General features: G+C 35.9%; 1 protein-coding gene across 3 annotated transcripts; it reads right to left on the bottom strand.

Annotated features, from left to right (window-relative positions):
* Positions 1 to 1,753: 1,753 nt before the first annotated feature.
* LOC123562013 (aplysianin-A-like) lies at positions 1,754 to 22,347 on the bottom strand. 3 transcript variants are annotated; one of them, XM_053525328.1, is made up of 12 exons: positions 22,325 to 22,347; positions 17,258 to 17,367; positions 12,174 to 12,227; positions 11,481 to 11,687; positions 10,807 to 10,996; positions 10,035 to 10,118; positions 8,779 to 8,991; positions 7,460 to 7,574; positions 5,886 to 6,014; positions 5,369 to 5,537; positions 4,447 to 4,607; positions 1,754 to 3,414 (listed from the first exon to the last, which is right to left on the bottom strand). In XM_053525328.1, exons 2-12 carry the CDS (start codon positions 17,343 to 17,345, stop codon positions 3,202 to 3,204), a joined length of 1,623 nt encoding a protein of 540 aa, XP_053381303.1. In that variant the 5' UTR covers positions 17,346 to 17,367; positions 22,325 to 22,347; the 3' UTR covers positions 1,754 to 3,201. The 3 variants fall into 3 exon arrangements, with proteins under 3 accessions (XP_053381303.1, XP_053381302.1, XP_045210610.2); XM_053525327.1 differs by lacking the exon at positions 22,325 to 22,347 and adding an exon at positions 18,638 to 18,760; XM_045354675.2 differs by lacking the exons at positions 11,481 to 11,687; positions 22,325 to 22,347 and adding an exon at positions 18,638 to 18,760.
* Between the last annotated feature and the right edge of the window lie 339 nt (positions 22,348 to 22,686).

Raw genomic sequence — 22,686 nt, 5'->3', positions numbered from 1 at the left:
TTGTGATGTGCGTAGTTATAGATTTTATAAACACATAGAAGTGTATTTTATGTGCTATGTCTTTCAACAGTTACAGTTTTTGGAAAAAAATGAAACTGGTCAGTCACAATAATGTTTGACTTGAAAGGATAAGAATGTTACATGAGAAATGAAGTACTTAAAACAAAATATTATTGGGAAAATTAAAAACATGCTTACTACATGTATTAGGAATATCTGTCTTTAAAATTCATTTGAAGAAATATATTGGAAACAAAATGTGTGATAAATCATTTTTATCTTATAGAAGTATATCTATTTTTTAGATGTGACGACAAACATAACATTTATAATGCAAACTTGTAGATAAAGGCGATCAGATAACATGATGAATATTTCGCTTGATTAACCCTTAGCCTGCTGGCTGCAAGTAATTCTGCCTTGACCAGTGCAGACCAAGGTCAGCCTGCACATCCGTGCCGTCTGATCGTGGTCTGCTCAGTTCGCTATTCAGTCAATATATTTTTGGTAAGCATCGCTTTTGACAGTTAATGGTACTGTCCAGCTTGAAAGATGGACAAGTTTATTATAGTAATTCAGCAGGATATGGGTTAATCATAATGCTGAATAGGCAGTATCTTTGAATATTTGGACATAAGATTAGTATAGGTAGGGATTTTGAGTTATCCATACGTAATAAATTTCTACAATTAAGAATAATTATGTTGCACATAAAAGCAATCAAACCACCGTAAAAGTCTCTGAGATAAATGTTTTCTTTTAATGCTCCAGAATATATGCATGAAAGATATTTACAGGTGCAATATAATACCAAATAACATCTGAAAATCTTTATTACTATATATTCTCGATTGATTAGGATAGTGGTGTAACACAATGATAGCGCCTAGGTCAGATTTCATTTAATTCTGTTATTGTTTTTGTAGAAAATTCCAATCACTCTCAGATCATTGTTGGTATTTCCTTCTATAGCAAATTGGGTAAGGCGGAATGTTTCATCCATTACGTTTTTGTTTAATGATTAAATAAGTTTAACGACTTTGTTTTCTATTAAATCTGGTCAAATACCGCGAAGTTCTGAGCAAAAATTGAAAATGGATTTCTTTGATCATTCTTATTTTGTTCTGTTTCCGATACAGTAGAGCTTTCATTATTTGCTCAGAATGTGACTTACTTTGTTTATCTTGTCCGCGAAATGATGTTTATACAACTTTACAAAAGTGAATCACAGTCGAATGTTTTATGTTTTATTTATTAGATTTTAAACACAAAGGCACACATTATTTTTGAAAAATGCTACAATGTAATTGCGATACTGTTAACAAATCCTATAGGAAAATTAAAGATATGAAATTATGGAGGTCAGGTATATAGCAAATGCATTGATACCATTGCGGAACAAATCATTAATTTAAGACATGTGAGCTAATGTATCACAAATACTTGCCATTTAATCTTAAAACATTTTCAGTTGCTAAAAGCAATGAAAAGATCGGTTGCAAGACACTAAATTTTGAGGCAGAGATGGTCTAGATTGCACACCACGTGATTATTTTTTAAATGACCTAGGAGATATGTATTAATTGATAACATGAAGATAAGTCGTAAACAATGGTGGAAAGGAAAGTGTATCATAACGGTTCAGCCTTTTTATTTTCTTGGTAATTTGAACTGAATCTAGATTTATGGATGACCAGGCTTTCTATTCATCATGTAATATTTTAGACCTGTCTGCCTCCAAGAAAATATGGAAAACAATATAAGCATTCATTTATTTTACAAAAAGTAATTAATGCGTGTGAATCTTCAAATCTATCTACATAAAAATAACCAATTGCATATAAATACCTATCTTATACATACTGTAAACGTACCCGGGCCAAAATACTCTATATCAAACGTGATACTGATCAGCAGCGCAAAGGTGTTTTCAATGTAAAACGCGTCATTGGAAAGAACATGGAATAAGTTAGATGGGAACATATTTGAATTAGCAATAGACGAAAAAGGAAAGGCAAGGACAATCTGATGGTGTCAACGGAGGTGAATTTATAACTATATTGTTATTGTGAGTAATGAAATTTTTGGAGTGATGGAAAACAGAATATAGACTGTGCATTGGATATACTGAAACTGTACGAGATATTATTCATGTACGATTTGCCGAATCGACACTAATGCGGCTTTCATCGCACAGACAAGCCAAAGACAGGCAAGAACTTTAAACAAAAAATTAAAATTTACAACGGACACCGTTCCACAAGAGTAAAAATTGTATGTTTCATGCAAACAATAAACTGAGTTTAGATTTGCATTAGCCAAAATTCAATTTGGAAAATTATCGTTCTTCAATGTGATGCTTCTAACCAGTTCACACGGACAATTTATAGGAACAGATATCATTGGAAAGAACATAGGATAAGCTAAACGAGGACACATTTATTTTTTGCGCTAAGCAAACGGGAAAGCCAAGGATAGTGTTAAGAGTATAAGGCTCTCATAATCATGAAAATAATTTGACGACTGTGATATTCTCGCAAACAATGGAATAAAGCCTCATTCATTGTAAACCAACATAAAGGCACACGTTACTAACAAAATGCAAGGATGCAAGTACGACACCGTTAAAAATCCTATAAAATTAAAAGATAATTATGGGGGCAAAGTATTTCAGATTTGAAAACTCTGAGATAATGTGTTAATGCCATCGGGTGACAAATCATTATTTGAGATAAACATGTTTATTTGAACATTTAAAATTCATTTTTTCTGGCGTTTAATAGAGAATTTTGTGTCATAGGTATCGATATCCAATTTCTATGGGAGCTCACGACGCATTCTGATTGTTAGTAGAAATGTATTAAGTAAATGTTACTTTCAAAAGAAGGTGTATTTTCGTACACAGCGTATATTTCTTTTTGACGGGTTAATATATGTTCAAAACCCGGCTCGTGCCGAACGTTCCTAGGCTCCTTTTAAATTATCCGCTTAAATACAGTTAAATTTTTAGTTTATATATAATTCGTCTTTTGGAAGTTTTTAATTTCTCAAATTTGAGCGAATGGCTGATGTTTTGCTCCATCAAATGTAACAGCTATGTATTGTATGACTAACAGTTCATTTTAAGTATTTTACGTATTGTCAACAATGATGTTGTTGAACTTTTTAGACGGAGCATGCAGCAGTAAGATTTAAACATTTTTATTCAAGATGTTTCAGAACTTTTTCAACCATTTCCATTCCACCTTGTATCCATCCAGAACGTCCTGTGCTTGAAAAAACATTTGACGTAATGTATACGTCATCATTTGCGGAGGGTTTTATCATACGTGATTCCACTTCGGCCCTTTTGTATCCTGGTGCCCATAAGTACCAAGCAGTGCCAATTGGATACTGGTCCCAGATTGACATTACCTTAAAATATAGAAATAAGTGAAATATTTCTGAACTTTCTCTATATTCGTATTAGTAACTGAATACATCAAATGTTTTAGAGGTCCGGCTACAGTAACCGGCCCGGGGGGCGTGTCCCCTCCCCCCCCCCCCTCCACCACACACACACACAAACATGTCCTTCCGCCAGTTTGCTGAAAAGTGACCTACATTTGTATACTCATAAAAGTTGCACACAACTATTTTGGCAAAGGAATAATATTTTGAATTCTGAATGAAGAAACACAAACTCTGTATATTAGCATGCCCGTAGTACGGTACAGTACCTCAGTGTGTATACATAAGCTAAGCCACCATACCGTATTTTTAAACGTTTTACGTCACTGACCTAGTTTTCATGTAAATTTTGCGCGCGACTTGAATTTCCAGAAGAATGGTTAGATTGTAAACAAAGAATATAAAAGCTGATTTTTGACTACGGTACGTTATGTGTTCATGTTATTATCAGTCTGGCCATTTTTTTTGCCCCAGGTCCGATACCCGTACTGCCGTTATATACCCACCTATCACATACTGATATGATCATTTGCAAGTGAAATCACTAAGTCATCAGAGGGGTTGTGAGCAATAGTTATCGGATCTTCTTTTAAAAGTAGACTGAAGCAAGCATGTTTCTAATGATTAATACGATATCTTAATGTTTTTCAGGCCTGCTTGTTGTATCACAAGCAAATTTTATGCCGCAGTAGATCCTATAGTGTTACAATCAGATAAAGCTTTTCCAGGAGTAGTCTGAATACATATAGAGACTACCCAGCAAATATTTTATATCAGGCCATTATCGGACCGATATAGTTTCCAAACATGGCCCAACATCAGTTTTACAACACTGCAGTAATATCGGTTCGATACAGTTTCCAGCTGAAAGCGATTAGATGCTGAAGCTTGATATCGGCTGAATGTCGAATCAATGTTATAAATCGATATTGATCTGCCAATACTAGTAATTACAGGACAAATTACATTAAACCGATGTATTAGTAACAAACTTACTGCGAAACTGGGCTCTGGTACATCATCTAGCGTAATGTTGAATACTTCGGCAAGATATTTTCTCGCTAGATACACGCTAACGTTAGTCATAGCGATAGAGTGGTCTCCTACGCCTGGTACCCGTTCACCGGACTTCATTGCTTCACGCCAAATTCTGTTATCTTCAGAGAAGAAATATTTCCTTTTATTTAAAAAGTAGTGTTCTGCGAAAAGAAATCGCACCCGTCTTTTTTTCTGAAATAAAAAGAGTTATTTATGATATATCAAATGAAAACCATTTTCTTTGCAAAACTGCATGAGAGAACATATTACTATAAAATACTTATTTCTTTATTTTCTGGAATACCTCGGCAGGAAACAAAGTATGACGACATAGTGAATGATCGGTTTTTAATCTACAATATCTTTGACATTGTTGCAGTTATATCAAAAGTAGGCAGGAAAAATGATTTAATGTGACTGTCAGAGTAAGGCAGGTGTTTTCCCAACCATCAAGACAGCGTGAATAAAACCGCTGGTATCACACAAGCAGTCATGTAAGATCCTTATATTTTTACGGAAGGTCGGTGGTTCTACCGAGGTGCCCGCCTGTGATGAAAAATGCACGGAAGGACACCTGGGGTCTTACTCCACCATTAAAAGCTGGAAAGTCACTATTTGACCTATAATTTTGTATGTCACGTTAAACCCAAAGAAATAAAGCACGTAAAACAGCAGTCCCGTTTTGGCCATCGTGGCATATTTATTAAATTGCGTATAGCCTAATTATCCAAAAAACGAAACTACGATGGTGAAAAGTCGATACTACGACAGTGAAAAGTCGAAATAATTTCTACTTTTCATCTTTATACCATCACGCGTTTGGCTTTTCGTCAGGTTAAAATTAGCTATTGTAAGTTAGTATTTCGAAAATAAATCTTACCCCCGTCGTTGTATGAAGGATTCAATATCCCTTTGGAAGTTGTTTTTGATACAGCAAAGTCGTAGGTTTGTCGTAACGGGGTCATTGATACAGCGTGACTCGCGGCCTTGTCAAGATTGCGCCACCAAGCGTTGTCGTAACCAAAATACATCTTGGCTGCCTGGACATCCTTCAAGAAAAAAGACTATCACCTATATTCTGTGTTTTTATGTGCGTATGATGTTATGATGCAATTATGTTCATTTATCCAATTCACGATTAGAAATAGGAAAAATACGAATATCGACAAGAACTTATTGTTAAGCTTTGAATAATACATCCATACAGTATGATTTGCCTTCAGTTAAACCTGTTCGGCAGAACACTAGATATCTAAAGTAAGTAATGACAAACATTTTGCAACTATTGTACGAAAGATGGATGTTTTCATTGTCTGTTCATTTTATTTATCTTCAATCTATATACTGTCTGAATAATTAAGAATCGACTGTTTTGAAAGTAATTTAGGTTTAAATACCGAAACAGCATTCTTGATGTAGTCTAGAACAGTCTCCTGTCTAAGTCCCTCCCAGTCTAAGTGTTCAAGTGCAATCCTAGGGATTCCAAGAAGTACCTTCTTAGCGCACATTTTCATAAATGGTCGGCTCTGAAAAAAAGTACGGTATTTTATTTCTTTAGTTTATACTAATTTATTTAAGCTGGATTTTGATTTGAACCACTGTCAAGTCCACTTCCTGGAAAAAAACGGTACTGGTATGAAGACGCGTGGTCGTTACCTTAGTGCTACTCGACCCCACGATCCCCAGGTTGAGACACCTTAACCACTAGACCACCGTTCTCCTCATATTGGTACCTTGACAGTCAGAATGAGAAGGTTGCAGATAAAAGATGGATTCCGTCAATATTAAACGATACTTTGACATACCACAAGTGTCTGAAGCTCTATCAATAAAAAAGTATATGCAGTTTAGATCTCATGAAGAGAGAGATCCTGTACTATTTCATCATATAATAGGTGGATGGGATATGGTAATGCATATATCTATTGATAGAGCTTCAAGCGCCTGTGGGCATACGCACGTACAAAGTTCGAGGCGAGAAAGTCTAGATACCGGAGTAAAAAGGTGAGACAGAAAAGAAAGATCACATGATCAAGTTAAAATCAGTCAGTTTTGATGTATGATACGATATCAGACTGAACAAAAACAATATCAACATTGTAGGACACATTACTGCTAAAATGTTTGATAAAATTTAAATATAGACAAAATATTCTGACATGAAAGTTCCAGAAATATGTGCATACCCGCATCATGTTAATAGACAAAGTTCCACTTGAAATGGATAAAAACATTAGGAGTTGAGAATGGAGTTGTAACATAACCAGTTCAATAAAAGAGAATAACTCAAAATATGATAGTTGGACACAAAAGACACAAAGCGCACATGTACACATTATATTCATGATGTATATCAAGTTTCTTTTGATTTGGATGGAAACTATAGGAGAAGTACATGAATACTTAATGTACAGATGTGATATGGCTAAACTCAGAAAGGGGAGAAAATCATGGAATAATGATCGGGCTTGAAAGTCTCGTCCGCTAATTTTGATGATGTGTGCCAAGTTGCATTTTTCAATAAGATGGAAAATGTAAGTGAAGTTAATTAAGTACACAAAATTCTAGTGTAGTTGCAATATCTCAAATAATGACAAGAACCATATCGGAAAGGGCCATCCATCCACCGTGTAAAAGTTGGTCGCGACAGGAAACGTTTTGAAATAATAAATTGTATGCATATCTGCTAGAGAAGAAGACAATATCATTAAAAATTACTGTGCAACAGTTATGGTTTAAATATTTTTTGGCACTCTGGCAATTTTTTTTTAAAAAATCCTTAAGTTTCACAAGTTTGAGGTTTGATGTTTCACATGGAGATAATTTAAGAAACAAGAAAAGTAGAATTGTGGTTCTTGTACATTGCACTATCTCTTAGTGTCCTATGCAAGAATCAGGCTTTGAAAAACACACACCTCGACATAAAAAAACAAAACAAAATGCAGTTGCCAAGTTGAAAAATACATGGTACCTTAATTTCTGTTGTTATTCCAGCTTTCGTTTCAGTAACTTGGAACGTCAGTACATAATTTCCGTTGCTTTGTCTGTTTATTGCTTTGAGATGATGATTACGGAAAAACTTGTGCCTGAAAAAATTTAGGTAACCGTAATAAAGTCCCACTCATCTCGTAGTCTATGACGGAAGAATGCATTTTGAGCCACATTTGTAATTGATTTCTTGTCCAATATGTTATAAATGACATTGAGGCATCAAGTTACAGTTAGCATACTGGACATAATCGGCTCTGACTTTGCTACCCGCAGTGCAGACCAAGCTCAGCTTGCCAATCCGTGAAGGCTTGATCATGGTTTGCACTGTTCGCTATTCATTCAGTGAATTTCCAGTGAACACCCCTTTGAATAATAAGTGGTACTGCCTAAACTGAATGATGAACCAGGAATTCAGCAGGTTAAGGGTTAATAAGCAGTGCCTTGTAACAGTTACAACAAAAATACAAGTAGAATAGTTAATTCATACTGTAGTCTAAATTTATGCTATTACATCTGTATTTTATTTTTTTTTCTGTTTGTCAACGATGCTATGAAATACAAATGTAGTGAGTAATTAATGTTAACCCTTACTCAACCAGAATAAAGAACTCCATATCGCCACTTAATTAAATACAGTATTCAACAAATAAATAACTATATATTTTTCCAATGGTAACTTTACTATTAAGCCCCTGTCTTTAATTATATTCGTTTACATCTGGGGATTTCTTGTTTTATGAGACTTTTGTAGAAATGTTTGAGTGATATAACATTTCTCCAATGTTACGTACCGACCCTCACAAAATAACATTTTCAAACCTGCTTCTTTCCGTGAAAAAAGGCTACAAACAATATCTATTCATAGTATAGTAGTCGCAACTTGTCCGCGATGGTTGACCTTAGACTGATTATTCATATCGATTATTTCATTGTAGAAATATGGTGTGCTTAGGTTAGCCGTGTGTTTAAATTTATGAATGCAATGAGATGAAGCGTTTTACGTACACTCCTTTTCAATAATAGGTTGTGCCTCATTATGTATTATAATACAAAGGTCAACCATCGGGGTCAAGTTGCGTCCACTATATAAATCAATGCGAATACAGCAATCGGAATGCAGTACCTGTGTGATAATTGAATTAATTGTCACACATAGGAGTTTTGAATAAGGATCTTTTTTCTTTTTTTTAAGAAAATAAAACGAGGTCTTATCAAGTTTTTTTTTTATCTCGATGGTATAAAAGGTATAAAGTAAAACTAAGAAATAAGGCTTCCAGTATTACAAAGATACAGCCGTACTTATCACTGACGCGGAGGAACTGTTCAACAAGACGTTGCGGTATGGTCTGGAATCCGCCTTTCACTGTTTTCACTGCCAGTGGTGCTGAGGAACCGCGTAAAAGAGATCTGAACGCGGAAACACGTGTGCCATATCCACTGATAAAGCTTGCACTGTCCTTCAAAAACTGAAACGTTTCTGTGTCCAAGTACTTATTGTAGTACAATGCTCGGCTATAGGAAGAAAGTGGACAGCGATTTTAACTACATTATGTAATATAGATGGAATAACAAAACATTACTTTTGTCACTTCCGTAACAGGAAATGAGACCAAACTTACAGAAAATTGGAAGTACGAGCTGAATGTTTTCCTTGTTGGAGTAAACTGTTTGGTACTGTTACTGTATTTAAATAATAATGACGACTCTGAGGCTTTCATGGTCGAGTGATTTAGGTCTCTGATTTCAAATCACGTGACCCTCACCAACCTCAGTTGAGATGTAGAATTCTTAATGTGAGGAAGCCATTCAGCCGAAATTACAAAAGGTCGGTTGTTCAACCTAGGAACCCACCCATGTTTTCAACAATGCCCAGAAGAGCACCTGGGGACTGCCTCCACCATCAAAAGCTGCAAAAGTCGCAAAATGACCTAAATTTTATCTGTGTGACTCTAATCCCGCCAAAACAATGAAAAGTTTAATATGCAATATCAAGGCAGATATTTGCTCGGTTTCCTCAAGCCTAGAATACTTTGTACTGTATATTAAAAACCTGTAAACAGCCTGGGTTGATGGGATCAACGCTTGTTGTAAGCTTTGACTGGTAAAACATTTTGTTTTCTTAGAGACCTATATCTTTCTTAGTTGTAAGCATAATGGTCAGTTTGGTTTTATCTTCCAGAGCAAAATAGTATATCTAAAGTTTATATAATTTCTTTACAAAACAAAATAAATAAAACTCAGAAAAATTCAAACCATTTAAGATTTTAGCGAATAAAGTTTTATAAAGTGTTAAACGTCACATTAAGCCACTATGGTAGTGGACATGTAATGGTACTCGGGAATTTCCGTGCACTTTCTTATTTTCATTTGTTATTTCGGAATGTTTTGGCTGTAAATGTAACGTATACTAGTTATGGTTACGGTGATAGTCGGAAGATGCCGAACTCACATACAGAAAAAAAAACGTACTTGAACGGAAATTAACGATTGGCATTACGGATCCACTTTCTTAAGCATGTCTTGTTCGGTCTTGCAGTTTAACCACCTTTACTTACCTCTGTTCGTACAAATCAACTCCATCTAGAGATTTAAGGTCGGTCTCATTTGGAGAACTTATGGTGAAATTCTTCAACACATTCCTAAAAAGAATAAAATTTATATGATTCAGAGCTTTGTAAGTTTCGTTTCGAACTTGATGTATTTGCCAGGCCAAGAAATGTCGGTTCTTCGTTATGACGATGACGGCTTGTATAGAATATTTGCTTGATATTAACGCCACCTTAAACAGTCAGGTGAATTCAACGTACTAATATAGAAAGCTAGGTAGGTTGATGGTTGAGAAGGTAGACCTGTAAGTGGTGGGAGTGCACTAAATGAGAACATACTTATAGAAATCAAAGCCTTGAGATGTCTTGTGGTTGCGGGTTTTGCTAGAGTTATTTTCATTTTAAATGCCAATCTATAAATATACCTGTGTAAGAAACAAATACTTATGTGCCTCATATCTAAGATAAACTCTGCCTGACCTTACATGAACAGCTGGAAGTCAGTGATGTAACCATGGGCCGGAATACCTAATCATTGACAGATCTTGTATAATCTAAATAGCCAGTGTGAATGGATAGAGGATGAATAAGAACTGCTTGATCATTGATAATTCATCCGCATTGTTCTTGAATGGGACTACTTTGTGTAGCACATGAACAAATTCCTTCAGATGTGATTTGGAATCAAATAAAGATGCTACATGATTGTCAGAAATACACTTAACTTTGGTCGCGGGATAAACCCGCAACCAAAAATTAGAGCAATGAATTTGAAACATACCAGTACAGAGTTCTCAAGTCCACGCGGTTTTCTGGTGGCAAGTTATACGGAGCCTCTGTTACTAGCTCATCGTATGTCATGTGCTTTCCTCGAAGATAATACCGCGACCCTTCACCAGAACCAAGACCTAACTCAAAATCTACCACGTCAAGTTCTAAATCGTGGACGGTGTTGTTTACCAAAGCATGATCTGCAACAGAAAAGTCCACAGTTTTACCATTTATATCACTGATTTCCTTCGTTTTCGAATAATTTCAAAATCTATGCCAAAATAATAGTTAGTTCAACAATAAAGTAAAAGCTATATGCTATATGTGCTCATATTCAGACTGGATTGCACCGGCCCTAATTGGTTATGCTGAGCATTAGTTTGTTTTGCACCTGCCACTTACACCTGCGACAAGACTATATTCAAAATGGCATGGATCAGATGGCACACAAGTATATTTTGTGGGTTATACACTTTATCATGTTTATACGGAGTTTTTGGGTTTTTTAAATGAATGTCGTCTTTGTGGATGGCAAGACGAAAGTATGGCTTTAGTAATTTAGTACTGGTTTCTATAATGACGCTTAAAATATCTGCGGTTCGTTGTAACAACAACAACAACAACAATAATAATGATAATAATAATAATAATCATCATCATCATAAATGCGACAAGTATCCTTACAAGCAGGTAGGTATCGCATCGCTCCCATTTCGATATTCACATCCGGTATACCCGGAAATCGCACCGTGAAACAGCGTCCACCAATGCGGTTCGAGTATTCATAAAGTGCTATTTTTAGATTCCTATGTCGTAGTCGCCAGGCTGCGTAACTTCCGGTAATCCCGGCTCCAATAACTGCAATGTCGTCACAGTCTGACAGATCCGCACCTATACTCATTTCAGTTAAGAAAGGGAAAAAAACATATTTGATAATTGTGAATATAGGCTAATTATGTTGAAATATTGAGTCCATTTTTTACTTTTAAAAGACCTATACATATGCAGTTACCTGCAAAAAGCGCATGAACATGAATCTTTTTTCTCGTTTCTGTCCTCTGACATTTCAAAAACAGCGGTATCGTTAAATTATATATGGAATGATGTTGATAAAATTTATAGTAAATCATATTCTTCACAAAACAATGCACCCACTCTCCATCCTCCAAAAGGACAAATTCTCTAAAATACTGATCTATGTATGTGTTTCATATGTGAGTATGCGTGTTTATATGTTTTGATACGTTTCTTTTGTCTGTGATGCACTTACATCATCATATATCAGCCGCCATCATCAATTCACTTGCTCCATTACATAAATGCATGGTTTAATTTACGATAAATTATAAATGTTTGACAATAATTTTATTTACAAACCTGTTCCTGCCTTTTCTTTTCCTAATGTTTCATTAGTCTTATCATTTAGGCGTACTGCAACATTTAAAAAGGAATTGTTATAAGTTCATATAATACACAATCATAAAATAAGTCACAATATCAGTTACATTGTATAACTGTATCTGTGCGACGTTAAACCCAGCAAAAATATACAAAACACACTCAGATCAAATCATATAATACACAATAATATAATACACAATCATATCAAATCATATCAAACACAATCATATCAAATCATATAATACAAATTCATATCAAATCATATCAAACACAATCAAATCAAATCCTATAATACACAGATCAAATCATATAATACACAATAATATAATATACAATCATATCAAATCATAGAATGCACAATAATATAATACACAATCATATCAAATCATATAATACACGATCATATTATACAAAATTATATCAAGTCATATAATACACAATCATATCAAATCATATAATACAAATTCATATCAAATCATATAATACACACACAGATCAAATCATATAGATCTAATACACAAAAATATAATATACAATCTTATCAAATCATATCAAACACAATCATATCAAATCATATAATACACAATCATATAATGCACAATCATATCAAATCATGTAATGCACAATAATATAATACACGATTATATCAAATCATATAATGCATGATAATATAGTACACACTCATATCAAATCATATAACACACATAGAGATCAAATCATATACTAGTAATACGCAATCACATAATACACACACAGATCAAATCATATAACACACAATCATATTGTACACAATCATATCAAATCATATGACAAGGGCGTAGCGCCCATTACGCAGTTTACGCAACTGCGTAATACTTTTTTGGCTGACTTGACTTTTTGAAATATGAAATATTGAAGAGCATGTTTTTTTTTTAAAAAAAATCAAGTTCATATCCAATGTATTTCATTTACTACACGTATAATTTATAAACATGATATGGTGTAAACGGGTTTGAACTTAGTGCAAGAGTACTGGGTACCGAAAGCAACCTTAATCAATAATCTAGATCAGTTTTGACACCTGCCAAAATGTCACATTTAACTCCGTCTATACCGATGACGTCACTCCTACGTAGCACTAACTTACCGTTTACATGTGTGTGTAGCGATTCGGTTCTGGTCACTATTTACTTTAGAGTACTGCATTATATTAATATAATACACGTACGAGTACGCAAATATCTAACTGAATTTTGTTTCATACTTTGTAATTTCTGTAAAAATTACAGATTATATATGTGATAAATATATATCTATATATATATATATTACAAAGGTATTTTTGAGCTCTATATAGACCTCTCTATATATTTAATAGAGATGAGCTCCAGAAAACCTCCTCGACCTCTTCCTGGACAAAAGTCCATTTTTCAGTGTTTTAAAACCCAAAATTGTACTCCAGATGACAGTGAAAGTTCATCAACTGTTCCTGCTGATAATTCTCAGTCATTTTCGGATGACAACACAAAATCTTCTCCCAAAGAGTCCACATCTTCCCCAAAACAATTTCAGGCAGATCACTGCCAGAATGATGGGAACTCAGCGGGTTGTTCCCTGGGTGCGCGGTTTCTAGACATTGGAACCATTGATGTCACAAGAAGACTCCGAATGTCTGATTCCATGAAAATGTCGACTTTAATATCAAGGTTTGAGCCTTCGCGGAGTTGGGTAAAGCCTAAAAGCAGTCACGGCAAAAGCGGGGCAGCTAGGCGTGTACCTGACCTAGTGTTTGATACTGAAAACTACCCGTATTTAAGGTATAGTCCTTCAGTCAATGGTGTTTTTTGTGCACCTTGTTTTGTCTTTAATTCATCTGAAAACACTCTCGTTGCTAAGCCCCTTGTAGACTGGAGCAATGTGTCTTTGATTATAGGGATGCATAAAAAATCACCTGATCACAGTAATGCAATGACTAAAGCTGACAAATTTATGAAAATATGTCAAAATCAAGAAAAAAGTGTTGTTGAGTTTGGCTCGAACGCTTACAGAAACAAAGTCGAGAAAAATAAGAAAGCCTTGACATCTATTGTTAAAACAATAGTTTTGCTGGGAAAACAAAACATAGCCTTTCGTGGCAAAACAGAAGAAAAAAGTAACTTCAGAGCTTTGATAAATTATCGCGCTGAAGTAGACAGTGGTTTGCACGACCATCTAGCAAATTCTCCCAAACATGCACAGTATTTAAGCCCCTCTATTCAAAACGAATTCATACATATATGCGGCAATCAGATTTCGGACTTTATCGTGCACCGTTGCCAAGATGCGAGGTACTTTTCTATTCTTGCAGATGAATCTGCCGATGTCAGCAATACAGAACAGTTTGCTTTTTGTCTGCGTTATATTGAACGTCAGAGTTCCGGGAAGAATGTGCTCCGCGAGGATTTTCTTTCATTTGTTCAGACAACAGAAACAACAGGTGAAACACTACACCAGTTGCTACTAGATGAAATACACAAACACAACCTGAACCCAAACTTTATCGTTGGACAAGGTTACGACGGTGCTGGGAACATGTCCGGTTGTCACCGTGGAGTGCAGGCAATATTTTCTGCAGAATTTCCAAACGCAAAGTATATTCACTGTCGCAACCTCCGTCTAAACTTAGCAATATGTCATGCTTGCAGGGTAGCGTTTGTGCAGTCGACGTTTACCGTTGTTGGGGATGTATTGTTTTTTATCACAATTTCTCCGAAACGTCTCGGAGTTTATAGCTCTCATAACGATGACGGAGAAGCCTTAAAGAAGTTCTGCCCAACACGGTGGTCTCAGCACTCGGAAAGCATCACTGCTTTCTATACCCACTTCAAGTCAATTCTAGAAACACTTACTGACCTTCAAGTTGGCATGGACACCAAAACTATGTCCACAGCGTCAAGCCTTCAAAAGGCTGTCCTGTCTTTTGACTTTGTTGTCGCTTTGTGTTGCGTCAGCGGTCCCTTAGATACATTGAATCCTTTGACGGATTCAATGCAAGACCCTCAATGTGACTTGGTCAAAGCAGCACAGCATGCTAAAGCTCTTCATGGGTTGCTGGCCGAGAGACGCAATGACATTGGGTATTTTGGAGGACTTTGGGAAAAGGCTGTTGCCTTGGCAACTGAGCATGACATCAATGTCTGTCAGCCTCGAGTTGCTGCAAGGCAACAACACAGGAATAACATAGCCGCAGAAACCCCAAAGGAATATTGGTGGTTGAATATGTTTGTACCATTCATGGATCACCTTTTGTCCCAACTGCACGACAGACTGTGCCTTTCGACTACAAGACTGAACGCTCAGTATCTATTGCCAACAAAACTTCGGCAACTTTCGCCCGAAATTTGGGCCGATATCAAGCAGGAGTATTCTCCGTTCATAGATTGCCAGGCAATAGATACTGAACTTGACGTCTGGAAGAGAGTTGCAGCAGATTCGCCCATACAAGGCTTGGCAGAGGCAGTTGATGAAACATATCAACTATACCAAAACATACATGTTGTGCTGAAGATCCTCCTGACAATGCCAGTGTCCACGGCCTCTGCTGAAAGATCATTTAGTAGCCTTCGCCGCCTTAAAACTTATCTAAGAAATACGATGACCGAGGAACGGCTGACTGGACTCGCTCTGATGCATATCCATCGCAATCACCAGATCGATATCGATCAGGTTATACGTGATTTCGATGTGTCTGGGCATCGACGAATCGCACTGGTTTTTGATAACTGAGGCAATAACAAAATCAGAAGCATGTAGAGAAAGCAAAGAAAAATACTTCTGTCTACATAAAACCGTATAAAATTGAATAAAAATACAAAACTAATAAAAATACACACAAAAAAAAAATAAAAACAACACTAAAAAAAAAACAAAAAAAAAAAACGTCGCGGGGACATCTATGAGATCAAATTATGTACTCATCTCCGCCTGATGAGACCTATTGGAGAGGTCGAAACGTATTTTTTCCTACAATAGGAGAGATCGTGTTTGTATACAAATCCGTTGTATATTCTATTTTTAGAACTGATAAGACAAATATCGGTGGGCAGACGCCGAGCGTCCATGTTCTTTTTTGTTAAAAGTGATGTTTTTCTAACAACTAAACTTTCTTAAAACACAAACGATATCAATTTTTTTTTATCTGTGGAAAGAATATAAAACAAGCAATTTATTGATAACTTTTATATATTAAATTGAAAATTCCGATCCCATACACAAACGATGTAAAAACATTTTGTTTTGCCCACCGCCACATGTGTTGATGCGTGACGTCAGGGCGATCTCTCCTATTGTACTTTAATCATTTCCTTTTTTGACAACATTATATCTCGCTATATGCGTTTCTTAAAATGCACCAGAATGCGTCTTTTCATGTTCTTTTTTTCAAAATTTTCCCGGGGGAGGACCCCCGGACCCCCACCTGTGGCAGGGGGACACCCCCTCCCACACTCTCCCCCATCGGCACTCGTACTGCGTACATTTTTCAATATCCTGGCTACGCCCCTGTTATGATGCACAATAATATAATACACAATCAAATCAAATCATATATTCTAACATGACTCGGTTTGATTTCCAGTTAAACTAAGAAGGAAATCAAGCTCTGTATATTCTGCGATAAACAACGGTTGACGCGCGAGAGCATTATGACGTCAATTATGACGTCAAATTGCCGCATGACGTCTGATACATTACTCCTCGCGTAAATGAAGCATAATATTTATTAAGATATATCAATGATCATGTCAGAATAAAAACAATCTAGGCCTGTGATTTATCGTCTAATTTACCACGGTTCATCGTTCAGATGTTTCAGTAGTTAACCACTCGGGCTAACGCCCTCGTGGTTCAATTCCTACACATCTGAACTCTGAACCGTGGTAAATCAGACGATAAACCACTCGAAGGCCTAGATTATTTGTTAAATACACAATCATATCAAATCATATAATACACAATCATATTATTCACAATAATACAGAATTCTTATCGACTGAAATTGAGAGTAATGTATCGAGACTGAACTTTGACGTAGGGGGTTTTACCTGCTAAAACAGCTATTGCTACCACGCAGCCGACCAACAACATTGCAAGTAAAACAAACCCAGCAACAACAGGTCTGGACATTGTCATTTTAGCTTTCTAATATCAGCAACTGAAAGAAACAGTTACTTTTAGTAACAGATATATGAGAAATCAGTTACTCATAACTCGTTCGTACGTACGTACGTTCCCGCACAAACGTTTATTGTGTTTTTTGTAAAACAAAACAGTTAGATACGTGCCAGTCTGTTGTAAATATACTAGCATTTTTCTTGACAAGAGATAACAACTTTGTGTATAGATGTTTTAAATAGTTCAATGTCCCTCGAGTTTATTCTATAAAGACTGGAAATCGTCTTCCAGTATGGCGGAAGATTTGTGTTAAGTCATTCTTTTTTATTTGTTTTTTCTTTAATATTAAAAATATCGTCTGCCTTTACGAACAAAAAATATATGAATAAGCGCTTGGTGAACTTGAGGTACCATACCACATCGGCAAAGTTTGCTAGTGAGTAATTAACTGGGCAAATAGGCCAGTCCTTGATATATTTCTGGATTCAGTATGCTCAGAACCACTTGATTACTTTTACTGTTGTCGAAACTTCATTGGATACCAGACAATCGCAACTGTTAGGCATTTAAAATCTACAGATCTACATATGATTTAGGAAAACTTGCCAGTTCAGAAGATTGTTATAAACATGATTATCATTTACGACTGACACGTCTATCGCCCATTAAAAAAACTTTCAGTAAACGAAATTTTAATATTTTCGTGAATTAATCGGCAATGCGATTATTATCACCCTATCACCTGTGTATTTAACCTTTAGCCTGCTGGAGGCGACCAGTTCAGACCAAGATCTGTGTAGGCTGATCATGGTCTACTGTTCGCCATTCAGCCGGTAAATTTTCAGTGAACACCCCTTCGAATAATAAATGGTATTGCCCAAATTGAATGATGGACCAGTCCATTTTATAAATATAGCAGGGTAAGGGTTAAGCTTATTTATCGCTGCCGTCAGTAACCAATATGGGCACTCCTCTAGAAGACTGAAAGTAATTTAATCGGGAGGACAGAAAGAAGCTTCCCCGTTTCTTTGGTGTGCCGGGTGTAAAGCACCCGTGCACGGAACTCTTATCTCAATATCAGTGATTTTAAACTGGATTAGTAGGGGCTCGAGCTCAGGTCTCTGGAGTCGTAGTTAAAAGTTGGACGGACTTGGGGGCACAAAAATTGATAAACAGTACTACATGTCTAAGTTTAACCAATATCTGTTTTAAAACATATAAATCAGTTTTACAACAGTCATGTCTGGTCAGCCTGTGCACTATAGGAACTGTAGAAAGACATATGTATAGAGTGCTTTAACAGTGCTTACCATAAAAACAGCTTTCCTAATTTAAATCACAAGTATTTCCAATGAAAAATAGGCATTAAACTCAAAAATAAAACATAATGAGAAACTTAGCTATTACATTCCAGTAGATGAGAGACATACAGGCCATACACGTACACTCAGAGACTTTAAAAACGCTCCATCTATGGTTTTTGAAAACTTGATCTAAGGATACTTTCGTAATGCTTATTATTATAAATAATGGCATTATTATTCCTGTGCTGATCGAAGCGTGACAACCGCTCATGAAAATATATAGAAAATATATAGAAATATATAGAAATTTGGTTGTCGTCATCGGAGAAGAATATGGAATATCCTTTTAAGTCGTTACCGTTACCGTTATAAGACGAATAAATGTATCAGTTTGTTTTTTTTTTCAATTATAAAAAGTTTAGCTGACTTTTACGTTACAAACGCTAACGTAGGTGAAGCTGACGTAATATAATTTAGAACTTTTAGCCTGCTGCCGGCAAGTGGTTCTGCCTTCGCGGCCAGTCCAGACCAAGAGAAGCCTGCACGTCCGTGTAAGTTGATCATGGCCTGCAACTGTTCGCTATTCGGGTAGTCAGTTTTCAATGAACACCCCTTCGAATAATAAATGGTACTGCTAAGATTGAACGGTAGACCAGTCCATTTTAGAAATATAGCAGGCTAAAGGTAAAACTGTTCGCGTGGTAGTGTCAATCTGAGGCTGGATCCGAGTTAATGAATGATACTTAGTGAATATCAAACTATTTCAATACAAGTGTCAAGAATGAAATGAATTCCATATATGGCTGTTGCGATTTTAAAGTCATTGGGTGTATACAACTACGCAAAATATGAGCAAAAACATAAATATGTGACTTTACATACTAGATAATAAGATATTACAAGAATGTGATATAAGAAATTCATAAACACGTTTACGAAAAATGTAACTTAATATATTCAAAATATGTGTCAGGATAGATGCTATTTATCACTGATTCTCGGTAGCTAAGTCCATCAGCTAAAATATTTTATGAAAAACTAACTTCAAACAAAGTTGCTGTAAATGGCCGTTTCATTATTCATATGTAACATGTTTGCAAATCTAAACTTCTCAGCTATGACCAGGCCCGGATCTTGAAATATTTGAGTGGATTTTGCCAGATCGGATCTTCGTTATCCGTCCTTGCAAAATCCACGAGAGCCGAATACAAAATCCCAGATCAAACTACTGTTTTAATGACCTTTTTTATTATATACATCCACCTTTTTGTTTGTTTATTTGTAATCGAGATAAAAAGGAATAATACGGATTTTTTCTGCCTATTCATATTTACTTGTGAAATACAATTCGGATTTTTGACAGAATTTTTATAGGTATATAAAAAAAATTCTATCCAGTACGTGCTGAATACATGCAAGGTCTTGTATTCTTCAGTGAATTCCAGACAGACTATTTGTAGGTATATAACAAAAGCTGTTTCATAGCGGATTATGATTTTTCTTTCGTCAGGAGTAAGTATATAAACATTTGTCACAGTACCAGTTTAATTATAGTACATGTCTTTTACCGTCACAGAACAGCAGCACTTTGAATATTTTTTCTTCGTCACAGTGCTGAGAGTACTTAATTAATATTGGGTACACGTAAATCGCTTAAAGGCAAAGCATTCGAATTTGATCAAAATTATCATACAAACAGCTTACAACATCTATCTTCTGATACTCTAAAAATCAACCTGGATACTGTTCTTCAAAGATCCTGCATATTCTGTGTAATCATAGAAGTCTAGTCGACTGAAATTGTGGCTAAAATTTGACCAGACGTGTGGGGTTTTACCTGCTAAAACAGCTATTGCTACCACGCACCAGACCAACAACATTGAAGGAAAAACAAAACCAGCAACAAGAGGTCTTGACATTGTCATTTTAGCTTTCAAGTCTAATAACAGCAACTGGACAAATCAGTTACTTTTAACACCAGATATATGAGAAATCAGTTACTCTAAACTTGTTCGTACGTGCGTACGTTCAAACACAAACTTTTATTGTGTTTATAGTAGAAGAAAACAGTTAGATACTTGCCAGTCTGTTATAAATATACTTGCATTTTTCTTGATTTTAAGACAGAAAATGTATTGTTAAGAATAATATTCTTATAATAACGCGATAATCATAACACTTTTATCTGTTTATGTTTTACATAGTTCGGCACATAGTGCGATACGACATCGCGAAATTGCGATACGACATCGCGACAATGCGATACGACGGACGACAATGCGACGCGACATCGCGACATATCGTGCCAAAATTGCCAACTCGACGCACAACATTGCGAAGCGACATCGCGACATTTTGACGAATGTCATATCGCACTGTCGCGCGTCGTATCGCATTGTCCTGTGTCATATCGCATTGTCGCACGTTGTATCGCATTGTCGCGATGTCGTATCGCAATGTCGTGCGTCGCCTTTGAGGGACGACGGACAACATTTCACATGGCACTAACAGGATTCCGTACAAATAGGCCAGTACGTGACATATTTCTTGAAACAGTGTGCTCAAAGAACCAGTCGATTATTTTTAGTGTTGTCGAAACTTCAATGGATACCAAACAATCGAAACTGTTAGGCATTTAAAATCTACAGTTGTACATATTTAAGAAAACTTGCCAGTTCCGAACATTGTTTTAAGGTTTCGATGGAGGCATTGAGAAACAAAAATCAAACAACACCAAATCATAGAAAGAAAGAGTTGTTTGACATGAAAATTGAATAGCATGTAAAACATGTATATTACTTTACGAAACAAGTGTCAGTATACTGATATAAACATTGAATTCCGGAAAAGGGCTGCCTAAAGGGGCTCCACTTCCGGACAGTTAAACGCCTTTAAAAACTCACCATTTTCAAAGAACTGTTGCACATGTTCATTTTGATGCATTTGCAATAGCGTGCGAGTGGTGAAATTTCGCATAACAAGGTGGAACACAGTTTTCAGGAATTGTTTATCTTTATTTCTTTACAAATGGCATTCATTTTCAAAGGGAGACAACTGTTCCCGATTATTTTAAGTATAAATTGGCATTCATTTTCAAAGGGAAACAACTTTTTCCGATTATTTTAAGTAATCTTTGAGAAAAAGTTGTCTCCCTTTGAAAATGAATGCCATTTGTAAAGAAAAAAAAATAAACAATTGCTGAAAACTATGTTCCACCTTGTTACGTGAAATTTCACCACTTGCACGCTATTGCAAATGCATCAAAACAAACATGTGTAACAGTTCTTTGAAAATGGTGAGTTTTTAAAGGCGTTAAACTGTCCGGAAGTGGAGCCCCTTTAGGCAGCCCTTTTCCGGAATTCAATGTTTATATCAGTATACTGACACTTGTTTCGTAAAGTAATATATATGTTTTACATGCTGTTCAATTTTCATGTCAAACAACTCTTTCTTTCTATGATTTGGTGTTGTTTGATTTTTGTTTCTCAAGGCCTCCATCGAAACCTTAAACATGATAATCATTTACGACTGACACATCTATCGCTCCAGTAAACAAAATTTTAATATTTCGTGCTAAGAAAATCGAGTAATAAAACTATTCGGCAATGCGGTTATTATCACTCATAAATCAGTTTTACAGCATTCATTTTTCAGTAAGGGCACTATATAAAGATATGTTTACGAAGTGCTTACCATAAAAATCAGCTATCCTAATCCACGGGTACTAAACAGTGCCTGCGGTACTGCCTGTGCCGACGAGGATTGAAGGCACTTCGCTTCCTGTACCGCAGGTACTTCGTCAATGTTTACAAAACGAGCGAGATCAGTGAGTGATTTTTGTCATTTTTATCATTTTGTAACTGCATGAAGCATTTTTTCAAAAATCGGGGAATGTAGCGGGGTGTAGATGTATCTTATCTACATATCCGTGCTAAAATTTGTGGCAAAAGATCAAATTCCTAGAAACGTAAGGACAAGTAAGTTGGGAATGAAACGTGATTTTTTCACATCAGTGACTGTTTAGACTCGATTTCTTTTCGCTGACCCAAACGATG

This window comes from Mercenaria mercenaria, chromosome 15, assembly GCF_021730395.1.
Source record: "Mercenaria mercenaria strain notata chromosome 15, MADL_Memer_1, whole genome shotgun sequence".
Taxonomy (NCBI): Eukaryota; Metazoa; Mollusca; class Bivalvia; order Venerida; family Veneridae; genus Mercenaria; species Mercenaria mercenaria.
This window is presented reverse-complemented; position numbering and strand designations above follow the sequence as displayed.